This window comes from Myripristis murdjan, chromosome 8 (genome assembly GCF_902150065.1).
Source record: "Myripristis murdjan chromosome 8, fMyrMur1.1, whole genome shotgun sequence".
In the NCBI taxonomy this organism is placed as follows: Eukaryota; Metazoa; Chordata; class Actinopteri; order Holocentriformes; family Holocentridae; genus Myripristis; species Myripristis murdjan.
The window spans coordinates 9,883,750-9,898,204 of record NC_043987.1 but is presented as its reverse complement, the minus strand read 5'-3'; the positions used below and the strand labels follow the sequence as shown (position 1 = coordinate 9,898,204).

General features: G+C 40.7%; 1 protein-coding gene across 3 annotated transcripts in view; it reads right to left on the bottom strand.

Moving 5' to 3' along the window:
* The window catches only part of cpt1a2b (carnitine palmitoyltransferase 1A2b), a 57,011-nt gene that overhangs the window by 22,059 nt on the left and 20,497 nt on the right, over positions 1-14,455 (bottom strand). For all 3 annotated transcript variants that reach the window (XM_030057203.1, XM_030057204.1, XM_030057205.1), the window contains exons 9-13: positions 13,882-13,969; positions 13,023-13,218; positions 6,111-6,299; positions 5,647-5,752; positions 4,091-4,207 (exon numbers count right to left, since the gene is read on the bottom strand). In XM_030057203.1, coding sequence (XP_029913063.1) covers positions 4,091-4,207; positions 5,647-5,752; positions 6,111-6,299; positions 13,023-13,218; positions 13,882-13,969 — 696 coding nt within the window. The remainder of the gene's footprint in view (positions 1-4,090; positions 4,208-5,646; positions 5,753-6,110; positions 6,300-13,022; positions 13,219-13,881; positions 13,970-14,455) is intronic.

Genomic DNA, 14,455 nt, shown 5'->3' with positions numbered 1-14,455 from the left:
TGGCAGTAATGTTAGAAAGAGAACATTGTGAGTTGAAAGACATGGGCTGACATCTACGGTTGACCAGAAAATCGGGCAGGGGAAACAAGCAAGTAGTCCCCATCATTAGCGACAATGACTCAAATGCCACTGAATCATTTAACCTCATTCTGGGGGCGTCCTGGTGATGCTGAACGGTTCGAATTCACCCCAGGACATCTGCTGCACATTTCTCCCCTCTCTCAAATGTCAAAATAGTCTGCACATTGCAGTTGGTTCCCATGGTGTTTTTATTGTTATCAGTACGCATGTATATGTACCTGTAGGGCCAAGCAGGTTATCTTAAATGCGCAAGTTACCATAGTGACTCAGCTAGAGTTAAACTCATGTTGCTTCTGGGAACCCAAAATCCCAGGCTTTCATTACATCTGGGATAACAAAACTGGGATAGTCAGTGATCTCGCTTTTTCTCTCTCGCTCTGCTCTATTTTAAATGGCAATTAATATCAGTGCTCATGTATGTTTTAATTATCCAAAACCTTTACATCAACCCTTTAGGAATTTATATGGAAATAATTCATGGATACAACATCTGCTGTATTGTTGCAAGATTCTGCAAAAGTTTTTAGCTATAAGGTCGATATAGCCCTGCCATGTAGTTGCACAAGACATTAAGAAAATAAAGAAATGTGAATGCAATTACATTTTCCTCTTATGTTTTGGGTACAAAAAATGTCTGCTTTTAAATGGGGTAAAAAAGAAAAGGTTTGATTTTTGAGAGCAATATGATTTGATAACAATGTACAAATTTATACATACCTAAGCATTTAGATATGACCCGAACATACCTGTAGGTTTATTAACGTGCCATTGAAAACATGTTTAATTTTACCTTAGTCATGATCTTAGGCTGTAGATTTGGCATATTAGTAGGCTTACAGCATTTTTTTTTTCAGAATAATTAGATCAAAGGCTTATTCAATAGAGCATTTTTGTGCTGCCGATAAACTGCACGGCCTAAAAACTTTGCAATTGACCCGTGCATCACTGCTCACAGAGAATGACAAACTCAAACTTTGTGTCATGTCACTTCATCGGCATGTTAACTGTACTGAGCAATAAGTAGCTTGTTCAGATTCAAAGCTTCAAAAGGCAAAAAACCCTTGGGTCTTTCCCGTCGTACAATGTTTTTCACATGGTTGGAATGAGCTAACCAGAATAAAAATTGAAGGGAAGAAAGAACAGTTGTCTGCGACATTTAAGACCAATACAAAAAGATTTGACACTCACAATCAGGCTAAGAGAGGGACCAGTTTGGAGTGGAAAAAACACAAATGCAGACATTAACTTTCACACGGTCAGTGCCAGTAAGACAGAGTACTAAAAAAGTCAAATCTGAGAAGCACTCTGTGTGTGGTCTGAATGCTCACAAAACAAGAGCAGCTGAAAACTGTGAAATGAGTGAGGCAACAGGCAAAGTGTATGTTGTCTCACAGCCGGACTTTGATATCGATGGCCTATGAAAGTTCAGCTGTGATCTTAAAGCTGCTTTGCCAACAGAATGAAAAATAGTAGGTTCAAGTGCAGCTTATACAGGAAGTTAGCCCAGATAAAACAGTCAGCTACAGTCATATTCAGTGTATACAGGAAGCCCAGGAATGTTAAAATAACACTATCACTTAGAGCCATGTAGTTTCTTGCCCTGCACTGTAAATAATGCAAACAGTTGGTTGGTGGCCTATTCTTTTTCCTTAGCTACTGGCAGTGTTGTATGGCCACAAATGTTAGCAGGTCTCTTATATCTGGGAAATGAAGGAAAGGATACCAAATAAATAGTCTCAGATCTCTTAAGTCTTTCTTTTTCATATTAACACTCAGCAATTATTTTGATGTTGAGTACATTTTTAAAAAAAAAAAGTCATAGTTAATGATCTAAGAGCACAGTCTGCAGAGCATGGTGCAAGTACATTTAGGAAGTGTCTAAGTCCATTTTTGCTATTTTAACGGTGGAAGAATGTGTCGTTCTGCCAGGCGCATGGTTCAAAAGGGTTGTACTTAGTCTCTTAATTAATCATGGGCAGGTTTTGGTCATAACATGCGTGGAAACTCCCATTCACTTTAAAAGCCAGGTGCGCTTGCACCTTGGTAGATTGTTATTATAATGATATATTTGTGCCAGTGTAATAGAGGGAAGGTTTCTCTGCAGAGGAACCGGAACTGCTCGAGCACAAAAGTGAAGGTGCATGAGCAGATCATCTAAAACAACAGCAGGGCTCCATCAAAGCTCCCTGAGGTGAAGCAGGCGTCCCTGTGTGTGGAACAAGCAGAGTGAACAGGCGCTGGCGCCCGCCTATGTAGGCCTGCATTACTATTTTGATAATGTGCCCTTAAAATAACAGTGAAAACTGCGCCACTGATGAAGAATTAAAAATGGTAATGACTTTATTTTAATGTTTTATTTGAGATAAGATTGTTGTGAAACATCATAATTGTAGAAAAGCAATAGAACACTCAAGGCCTGTGTCTTATAGAAAATACCATCATGACTGAGATGATCTACGGCACCTGCGAGGTGCCTAGGATCAAATCACAGCCATGCCAGCATGTGTTTGAGCATGGAATGAAATTTCATTTACTGTGAGGTGTTTTACCCAACTTGTGAAGCTGAGGGTAAATTTGCACATCAGTATGTCACAATTATCCTAGCCTCAATAATTGCAATTCACCATATTATGCTCATAATCATCAAAGTATGCTTGAAAAATGGCAAAAATACTAGAATCACTTTACCTTACTTTTTGTTATCCTGGTAATGGAAATTCATCACCATCAAGTGTGGTCCATGATAAAATCCTATCTTGCCCCCTGCTTCTGTTCTATTTTTATATATTATATTAAATAATAATCATTATTATCTCCTACATGACGAGTATCAACTTCTGCCCTCTGAGAGGTACGTTAGGGTGCCAGACTGCAGGAAGAATAAGTACCAGCACTCTTTTGCTCCTCACTCTGTAACAACAGATCAGCCAACAGATGAGCACAAGGAGGTGTTCAACCCTCCTGCCTGGTTCTTTTATGTATGTTTTATGTTGGCTTAGATGTTGTTTGATGATGTATTATGCTATTTTGATGACTGTTGGAGGATGCGATCCAGCACAAACTTCTGTCTGAACACACTATAAAACATTATCTTATCTTAAAACAAATAGTTTTTTCTAGTTTTTCTAGGTGTTCTGCATTTACATCAGGTTATCACATATTTAAAGTGAATAACCATATATGCAAAAGACAGGAAGTGAAACTGGGACTTTGACAACAATGCAACTTGATGATGCTGTGGAGCTTTTGCAATCAAAGCTCAGAGTGAAATTAAAGCTGTGTGTTACTCTGGAAGTGGAAAGTAAAACTGAATTGCTTGCTATGAAAAGCTATTTCCAAATGGCTCTGGAAAGATGGTATCAAAGTATATGCTCCAAGGTAATGCAGGCATTTTTTTCTTAAAGCTGTGGGTAAGCACGTTTGATAGCATAATCATGATTATGCACTGTATTTACAGCACAAGTGAGTAACTCAGCAGCTCAGACTGACCTGTCTGCATCAGTCATTTGATCATGCTTTTGTTAAATGTGGCCCGGCTTCCTGGCTTGGTGATGATCTTTGCTTTTTAATGCTGAATGGTGTCCAAACACAACAAGTGAACAAACTTTGATAAAGAACACAGATCAAATCAGTAGTGGAATAGTACAGAGAACGTAAATGCAGACTGGTAGCTGAGCGTGGTACAAACAAGAGGGTGGGACCTTAAAAAAAAATAAAAAAAGACCCTAAGAATTAGATATTGCTCATTTTGGTGGTAGCAGGGGAACAGAACAGAGCTTCAGAGTTTTATAATCTCTTCCAAGAGCTACAACGTGCCTGATTCAAAGGCTAGTGTCATTCTATTATGTGATATGTCCCAAAGGAGCCGAGGAAAAACAAACTGGTTTGCCACAGTCTGGAGGTCTGTGCACTTTTTTTCCCCCAAATCCAATTATCTCAACCTTACCAAACCAAAGCAGCGCTAATTCTAAAGAGGCATTTCTGGGTGTAGTGAGTGTAACAGTTATACCTCTGTGGGGATGTCCCAGAGCAGCCGCTGGGGGTGTGGCAGCGAGCGGTCCACCTCGCCTTTACAGTGTCCGTCCTCTGTGTATCCCAGCTGGAAGGCATCTGTGGCCAGTGTGTACTACAGGGAGAGAGAACACGCATGTACTATATTTTTCAACAGCCACCTCTCCTGAGAAGAGGATGAGAGGATGACACATCTAACAGTGGGACATCTTTCCCTTGCTGAGTAAACTGAAAAGTGCACCTTTACAGCAGGTAAATGCTGTTGCTGATATCTATTTATTTCATGTGGTTGTTGCTGATACTGATGTAATATACCTTTTAAGAGCCCTGACATTCTGCTGGCCAATAAAGCCCAGTGAAGGATAAATTCTTCCCCATGGTTGGGGACAAAATAGCAACAATAACATGAAACATTGGTAAGCAGCCCTTGACAGGGCCAGAAGTCTGGTCTCTGTGGGCAACCAATAAAGCATCCCTTAAACAGTAGTTACAAGTAAAGTTTTTAATTGCTGTGTTTGTATTGCCTGTGTTAAGTTGTTTTGTTTTTTTTTGTTTGTTTTTTCAAATAGTAATAGAAAGACATGCATCCATTGGTTGTCAGATCTGGGTGCAAATTGTGATATAATGCCACACCACATAAAGTCTTTCAAAGTCCTGTGTCGACATCAGTGGTCAAGCAAAACAATGTGTTTCCTGACAAATGTCACTCCAATGACACAGAAGTGACATATGCAAAACTGTTAGGTTGTCTATAATTTCCAATACAATTTAACTGGACACATGAAAATCTGTGACAATGTAAAAACAACAGCAGCTGACCAACTGAGTGTGATGATGTTTCAGTCTGAAGTCTTTTTTAAGGCCTTAAAATTTGATTTTCTAATTCAAGACTTTTTTAGACTTTTTAAGACCCCGCAGACACCCTGTTTATGGTCACATCTGAAAGAGATAAAACAGCTTTGCATTTGGAGATCTCCAGTCTCAGTCATACTCCACAGAGTTTACATGCGGTGTGCCAGCTTGCTGTGCGGAGTAACATCACCTCAAGTTGCACTATTGAGGTATGCAATATCTGGGCCTTACCCGTACATGCTGAATGTCATTTTGATTTTGAGGCCATGACATTTTCATGTGAGTTTTTGCACCCAAAACACACGAACACATTTTCACATAGTTTTATGGGCACTGGAAAGTAGTGCCATAAGTAATACTAGAAATAGTATTTGTTGGTGCAGTAGTAACAATAGTAGTAGAGGCAGCAATAGTTGTAGTAGCAGTAGTAGTAGTAATAGTACTAGCTATGGTAGTAGCAACTGCAGTAGTAGTAGTAATAGCAATACTAGCAGCATACCTATTACTACTAATGGCAGTGACACTAATGCAGTAGTAGTAGTAGCAGTAGAATGCATACCACTAACAATAGTAGTAGTACCAGCAGACACTGTCTGGTGAAATTCAGTATTTTGTAAAAAGGAAATCCACAAACACAACTGAACACACACACACACACACACACACACACACACACACACACACACACACACACACACACACCTCCCAAAGATGGGCGACTGTTGGTGCATCAGCCCAGGAGTGCTCTGCGTTGAGTCCATTCTTCCCGTTCTTGTAGATGACGATGGAGAACGATTTATCAAACCACCTGAGACAGAAAGAGAGAGGTTTTTCATAAACCTGTGTTGGAAATTTGACTTCACAAGGGGGGTGGGGAGGGTGTGTGCGTGTGTGTGTGTGTGTGTGTGGGGGGGGGGGGGGGCTTGTGTATAAACAAGCTTGAAAATTTGGCTGTCTGCGAAGCCAGGAAATCCTCTCAAAGAACATGCCCTATCCTGTCCAGCAAAGTGGAGATAAGTGGGTTTGTGTTAAGGAAGCACATAGAGACAGATGGAGAGATCACAGCAGACGGGAATTGATTTTGACAAAATTGGGATTTGGGAAAGTACTATCAGGTTGTTTATTCCTGGTGCAGGGCACCAGGCACCTCCTCCACTCCTCCTCACCTGTCATAGCATTTCCCGTGGAGCAGGGATTTGGCATAGCGGTCCAAGTTGCCCGCCGGGTCATCTCCCTTCATTCCTTGCTCCTCGTCGTCCAGGGTCACAAAGAAGGCTGCTCGCTCGATAGCATCCAAAGATCGCTTGTTGACCCCAGAGCTGAAGTACTGCTTCCTCATCTGAGACCAAGGAATCCTGGAAGACACATTAACACACATTACAATTCCATCCACACAAATTACAAATGCATATGCACACAGATAGAGAATCACAATTTAATGATGCCCATACCGTGATATTACTATTGGTCATTAACTCACACTGTTGTATGTTCTGTACTATCCCTTTAATTATTGTCTGGAAAATACTGATGAGTACAATAGCCTTAACTCTGGGAATGTTCACCATATACTTCAACTGAAGCTTACATCCTGGAAGGCATCTATGGCCATTTTGAGTGTACTTTTGAAATGCTGTGAACTTCGCAAATTGTTTCCAACAGTCGGTCTGAGAAAACAAAAAATCTTTCGAGAATTGCTTTGTGCTGTGGAACTTGTAGTGACTCATGTGTCAGCTAATGTACATGTTTTTCATCTTTAGCCAGTAACACCAACTAATACAACCACAGGCATGGTTGACATACAGCGTTTCAGAATGTCCAAAAAAAAACAAAAACAAAAACAAAAAAAAAACCACTTTTTCCATTTTGGGGCTATGAGACTAAACCAAACCAATTTATTAGTGTTTTACAAGAAAAGAAATTAAACCAGGTAAGGCAGATAAAATAAGAACAAAGCCAAAGGACATGAGCACAGAGCGAGTAAAAGACATAAAATGATGCCAAAAAAATGAATAAAACTAAATAAGCAAAAATAAAAACAGTAATAAAAAAGTCATAGTAATGACAAATGAAAAACAATGAAAATATAATGAAGTATAATAACACCAGTGGCATGTGATAATGAGCACAAATGAGAGACATAGAATGCACAGGAAAAAGTGCAAACAAAACGTCACATATCAATCATTTCCAAAAGCTTTCACAATGGGAAAAGTTTTACGAAGAGATTTAAAAGAAGCCAGAGACCAAGAACGTCTGAGTTCAATGAGCAAAGACTTTCAAAGTGTGGAGGCTCAAACAGCAAAAAGCCCAATCACCCTTAGACCCAGACTGGGACCTGGGAACAGCCAGCAAGGCTCCATCCGTGAATCTTAAAGGGTGTTGAGGGTACAGACCAAGTCAGTAAGCCAAGAAATGTATTTAGGAGCAAGGCCATTTATGATCTTAAAAGTGAGTGATAAAATGTTTAAGTCATTGTGAAATCTAACATGTAGCCAGTCTGGGGAGTGTGATCAGACCACTTTGACCCAATAATAAGTCGAGCAGTGTTCTGCCACAGCTGGAGCCAATGAAGAGCCCTGATTAATGTGCACTGCAATAATCAAGCCCAGAGTCCAAAAAAAAAAAAAAAAAAAATCAATTGCAATTTTTTTTTTTTTTTTTTTTTTTTGATAATCAACAATTTATAAAAATGACCTAATTCAGAGATCATCTTGAGCTGAAAGAAACATGACTGGACAATTTTTCTGACTTGAACATTAAAACAGTGGGTAGCATCAAATAGTCTCAATAGCCCGACGTGCTGATGAAATTGTAGGACCAAACAGAATGGCCTCAGGCTTGTCATTAAATTAAAAAAAAATTGGGACATCCAGGATTTAATATCAGGGTGACCTGCTGTAAGATTAACTCAGCTGATAGGATCTGTGGGATGTTTAACTGAGTGTTGTTAACATAATAATGATAATTCAAATTCATTTAATAAAGATTTAACTAAACCATTTATTTAGGTATATTAGCTAATTTTATCAAAACTTGGCATTTCTACTTAGCTTAACCAATCAGCTACAATACAATTAGCATAAAACTGCTTAGATGGAACCTGGGAGAGATTCTCGAGTCTAAATTATGATCAAATATATAGTTTTTTAATCCTATTGTTACCTTCAAATTTACAAAACATTTTTCATCAATTAGGGTCAATTTAACCCCAAAGAAACACAAATGTGTACAAAATGTGTAGGACATTAAAAATATATCATGCTCATTTTATGTTTACCCACTTGTCCCCATGAAATTAGGAAAGTTTATAAAAAGTCAAGTAAAAAAATGATGTTAATCATGTATTTAGAGATGTTAATTGTGTATTTATTTAAACAATGAATGGGGTCAAATTGACCTCACAGATAATTCAAGGGTTAACAGAATTTAAGTGTGAGTCTACATGAGGTGGCTGCATGTGAAAAAGGTTAATCTTTTATTGTGTTGTCTTCTCACACCAAGCCACTTTGGCAGTGGGCGTCAAAAAAACAAACAAACAAACAACAAAAAAAAAACTATGCTATCTGTGCTATCACACAGTACCAGAAGTGGATTTGTGTTGTACGCATTAGAAAATAATTATTTTGTGCTGGCCTTACAAACTGAATTTCCTTTGGAAAACAACAAAACAAAATTGTATCTTCTGTACTGTACTTCTCTTTGAACTTAATTATATACACTACTCACAAAAAGTTAGGGATATTCGGCTTTCGGGTGAAATTTCAGAATGAACCTAAAATGCATTATAACCTTTACAGGTGAACTTAATGTGACCTTCTGTAAACTTTTGAATGCACATGTCCAACTGTTCAATGTTTCAGTACTTTTTGCACAAGTTGCTGTTCTCTAACAAGGAGTTTAACGGCAAAATTCACAACAGGTGTTTGATCCATGAATCGACCAATAAATTTCCTGGTTCAATTAGAATTGGTATTTAAACAGTCCTCCTCATCATGCTGTTCACATTTTGACATCATGAGACCAAGACGACACCTAACAATTGATCAGCAGCACCTCGCCATTGCGAGGCTTCAAACAGGATGTTCTCAGACGGAAGTGGCCACTGAGCTTAGAGTGTCACAGAGTGTCATCAGCAGGTTGCAACAGAGATACAGAGAGACTGGAAGAGTCACAGAAAGGCATAGAAGTGGACGTCCTTTGGCCACATCCCACACTGATGACCGCTTCATTGTGAACAGTGCCCTGCGGAACCGGATGATGAATGCCACTAAACTCCAGGCACGTTTAAGGGAGGTGAGAGGCACCCAAGTGTCACGTCAGACCATTCAAAACCATTTACATCAGCATGGTCTGCGTGCTAGACGACCTGCAAGGGTACCTGACCACACCACCAGGCACAGGTGTCATCGTCTTGCATGGGCCAGGCAGCATTTACGCTGGACGAGGGACCAGTGGGCCTCAGTGCTGTTCTCTGATGAAAGCCGATTCATGTTGAGCAGAAATGATGGCCGCCAACGATGTTGGAGACGTCAAGGAGAGCCCTATGCATCAGCCACTGTTGTCACCAGACGAGCCTTTGGTGGTGGTGGTGTTACAGTGTGGGCAGGTGTGTCTAGTCAGTACAGAACTGCCCTACACTTTTTGAATGGTACAGTGACAAGCCCATACTACCTGAATAACATCATTAATCCAGTCATTGTGCCCCTGCATGAACAACACAGGCCTAATTTCATCTTCATGGACGACAATGCTCCAGCTCATCGAGGTCGCATGATTAGGGAACAGCTGCTGGAGACTGGGGTACCTCAAATGGAGTGGCCTGCACTTTCTCCAGACCTGAATCCGATAGAAAACCTATGGGATCAGCTGAGTCGCCGTGTAGAGGCTCGTAGCTCTGTACCCCAGAACCTCAATGACCTGAGGGCCGCCCTTCAAGAAGAGTGGGATGCCATGCCTCAGCAGACAATAAGTCGACTTGTGAACAGCATGAGACGTCGTTGTCAAGCTGTAATTGATGCTCAAGGGCACATGACAAGTTATTGAGACATTGACATTTTTTGTTGTGGTATATCCACCACTGTTGTTGGCTTTTGTTTCAATAAATTGTTTGAGATGAGGAAATCACCAGTGTATTCTTCTACTTAAATGCCCTACTTTTATGATATAATATCACTGTAGCGTGAACTTTTTACATTTTCTGTAAATTTCACCCGAAAGCCAAATATCCCAAACTGTTTGTGAGTAGTGTAATTTAAATTCCAGCGTGAAACCATACCACTGTGTTAATGCATACAGCAGTAACACAGTGACACACTGGGATGATGTGATAGTATCAGTGGTCAAATCTAATTTTCTACGTATTATCACAAACAAGATGTGTGTGTGAATGTGTGTGTGTGTGTGTGTGTCATCTGTCAACAGACTAAGGTTAACCACTCTGTCAAAACAACATTAAAGAGTATCAGTTAGAAAACAAAGAGCTGATCCTGACAGTTAACTGACAAAAGAACACAGACAGATTACCCACACACCCACAATGAACTAATAAAGCTGATTTCCCCTCAAGCAATAGCGTTGACACTTCCGGCGGGGGGGGCGGGGGGTAACTATGTGCAGCGTGCGTGTGTGTGTGTGCGTGTGTGTGTGTGTGCGTGTGTGTGTGTGTGTGTGTGTGTGCACCTCGACAAGCACAATTTCAGTTTACAGAGAGAAGGGAATTCCACATAAAACCCCCTACATGTGCTCACTGAAACGCAACTCACTGAAACTAGCGTGCTCTCTCTTTCCATGTTCCCTCCACACTCACTCTCCAGCCTTCTCTCCATTTCTTCCTCTTTCCATCTCAGTCTACCACTCAGTGGGCTGCCTTCTTCTTCTCTCTGTCTCCTCACTTTGTCATCTCTTTTTCTCCCACATGACACTGGGTACTCTCTCTTCCTTTATTTCTTTGCTTCATTTGTTACACATTTTACTCTTTTGTATTGTACCCTGCACCATGCATATCATCATCATCATCATCATTATTATTATTTTTTTTTAACATAGACGTTGTAATAGATGTTATTGGCTACATGTTTTAATGCCATTAAAGTTATTTGCTATGTGTTTGTAAATGTTTAATTGTTTGGTGTGGTCAAAGATTTTCACCCTGGTGGACATTGTCATCACCATTACTTATTGTAAATTACACTGAGGCTGAGTGCCACATTGAAACCCAGGGGCCCCTTGTTTTATTGCTACACAGCTACATCAGATGAAAAACAGCAAAGCAGAACAGACACCAGTCGCAGTGAGAGACTAAAAACTTCCAGATGGATAAATTACTGAAAGCACAGCTGCTGATTCTGTTCATAGGAGCAACAGTGAGACGGGCACGCACCCATTCACACGCACGCACACACACGCACGCACGCACGCACGCACGCACGCACGCACGCACGCACGCACGCACGCACGCACGCACGCACGCACGCACGCACGCACGCACGCACGCACACACACACAAGGAAACAGGCTGCCTGCTTTCCCACTGTTTCCCAGCATTTCCACATGGCAAGATAAAGTGGCTGACAAAGTGGTGTAGTAATCTTGATAGGTTCTAGGTTCTGTACCATTTAATCTGACTCTCAGTGGAATATGTGCAAACTCATACTCTGCGTAAGTGGGTCAAGAAGGCCTAAAACATACCCCGTTGAGAGCATCCTGTCATGCTATGTTGCAGGTTCTAGAAAAGCAAACAAACTGGCTTCCTCAGGCTTTCCTGTAATTGTCTGAATTCTATGGTACACTGCTGTGTCGCCATCTCAACTTTGACCTCTGATGTACCTACTCTGTCTTTCTTTTACTATTATAGCTTGTGAGTATGAAGCTTGTGAGTCACTGTGAATGAGATGGTCAACTGGCAGCTGCCATAAAATGTAAAGCGGCAATGTAAATGGCAGGGCGCTGGATTCAGTGATCTACTCTGCCATCTGGTGATCGGCTGTGACGCAGCAGCTTGTATATCTAAACATAAAAGTCAGAGACACAAGCATGGACGCAAGTGCGTGTATAAATGAATGAATGAATGTATTTTCTATTTGTGTTATGCCGCATTATTTGACCATTATTAGTCAAGAAATAAAATAACTTCTTCCTGTGATAACAAACATTCGCATCGACAGTAACAAATGCCCAAAAGATGATTAGTGTCGATTTTTCAGTGACAGTTATATTAACTGAAATTGCCAGGGGCTGTTTGTCCACTCGGAGTTGATTTAACTCTGGTCAAAAATAAAACCTTAAGTGCTAAATTAACTCACTGTTGCTTATTACGCTACTTAAAAACTGGTTTGTAGAAGTCCGACTTATGGAAACACTGGCGTTCTGTAGTGTGGATTTTTACACAGACACTTTTGCTATGTTGAGGAACCAGTTCAGGCTTTATAGTCCTTTTTCACAGCAGCTGTTTTGACAGGTAATAGCAGGTAGGCACATGTATTACTAAAGACATTAATTAAGGGTCTGTAGCAGAGTCCATCCAGTGTGTCAGCATGACCAACAGCAGTACTCTGGCTCTATAAGGCCTAAACAGAACAGGGTCTTTGTTAATATTATTACTAACGCCTGTGTTTACCTGATATTCAAGTCAAAATGGCCACGGTGAAAAAGGTCTATAGGATTTAAACCTACAACTAACCTCATCTAGTGCTGCAACAGGTTTTTCTTTTGCTAAGTAATACAGCTGCAACCTGAATAAAAATATACTTTGCAAAATGTAAAATGAGGACAGATTTGTTTTTCTTTCTTGTTAATTTCAGCAATTCGAGATGGTCATGCTTAGGATTTAGTCAGTTTGAATAAAAGAAAACATTTCTTCCTGACCAACCTGCAGACCAGAGATTCTACACAACCATTACATTGTTTAGAAGAGTGTCCCCAAACAACTTCTCAGCAATGAACTTACCTCACTTCAACTGACTGAGAAGCCCCTAAATAGCTCAGTAACTCAGTCAGTCACTTGGTGAATCATTCAATGCAGAAATCAAGCAATCAATCAGTTAGTCCGTCAATCATCCAATCAACAGGCCCCCTACCTGTCTCCAGCAGTCAGAGCCCCCAGTTTGTCCTCTCCTGGCTGGGGGGGTGACGGGTCGTCCAGGATCCTCTGGATCTGGAACTCAATCTCCCTGGGACAAAGCAGCCGACCTGCCCGGTACACCCAGAGGCGGAAAAAGCGACCCCTGTGATACACCGCCACAAACTCACTGTCCTGCCAATGCTGCAGTACATCTTAGAGAGTAAGAGAGAGGGTGAATAAGAGAGAGACAGAGAGACAGAGACACAGAGAGAGACAGATTACTCCAGTGTTTCGTTTATTTTTCCTTTTTCTAAAAACATAAGCACTTTTATCTTTTTACAGTGGTACAGTAAATTTATTAAGCTGACTTTACTTCTATAAAAAGGTGATATACTGAACAATAGCTGGTTTAGTGCCAACTTGCCATGAGCTAGTGTAGAGGCCAATTAGAGCTCAGTTCTATACGTAAGAACCAATCTTTGCTGGTTCAGGTGTTCCACCCGGAAGGTAAAGAGTTTCTGAGTGCTGAGGCAGCTGGATGCTGCAGCAGTTACTTGTGGTTCTGTAAGTTACTGTTTGTTGTTTGCTATTTGTTTGTGTATTATGCTCACGTTTAATGCACACTAAGAAGTCAAAGGAAAATAAATGGGCCAAGTGCTCAAATGGAAAATTTGTTCGATTGACTTTGATTCAGTAGACACGGTCAATCAGAGCATAAATTAGACCTTATGTTTGTATCTGCAGTTTTTTGTGTTTTGAGTTACGCGGTGTTATGTGAAGACCCTTGAAAGACTGGCTGATTGCAACATCGGTCCACCGGTCCGTTAATAGTGTATGAGTAAGAGTATAGCTATATGTATGTGGGTGTTACTTACCAGTCTCGTCTCCTGGTGTGCGTGTTGTGTTGAACATCCTCTCACACTGAGCAGCACACAGAGGGATGACAGTACCTGGCACACGAGTCTGAGAGAGAGAGACAGAGAGAAAGAGAGAGAGAGAGAGAGCGAGAGGGAGAGAGAGCGAGAGAGAGAGAGAGAGAGAGAGAGAGAGAGAGAGAGAGAGAGAGAGAGAGAAATTTAGTTTATTTAGTTTTCCATATTCAGAGTGAGCAAGCATGATGGCTGAATGTGCAGGAATCCTGTGTGTGCGTGAGAGAGAGAGAGAGAGAGAGAGAGAGAGAGAGAGAGAGAGAGAGAGAGAGAGAGAGAGAGAGACCTAGGAGTATAGGTCAGACTTATTAGATCTCCTAAAGGCAGCTTAACAGCTTGATTTATCATGTAAACATCCACAGCTCTGACATTAATATCCTTCTTCTGCACCGTTTTGACCCCAGTGTCTCGGAACAGACTGAAAACCAGGTTCAAGTGAGTTTTCCTCATGATGGTTGCATAACGCTACTTTGGAAGTTCAGGAAATTCCAGATATTAGAAAAAAAAGAAAAAAAAAACA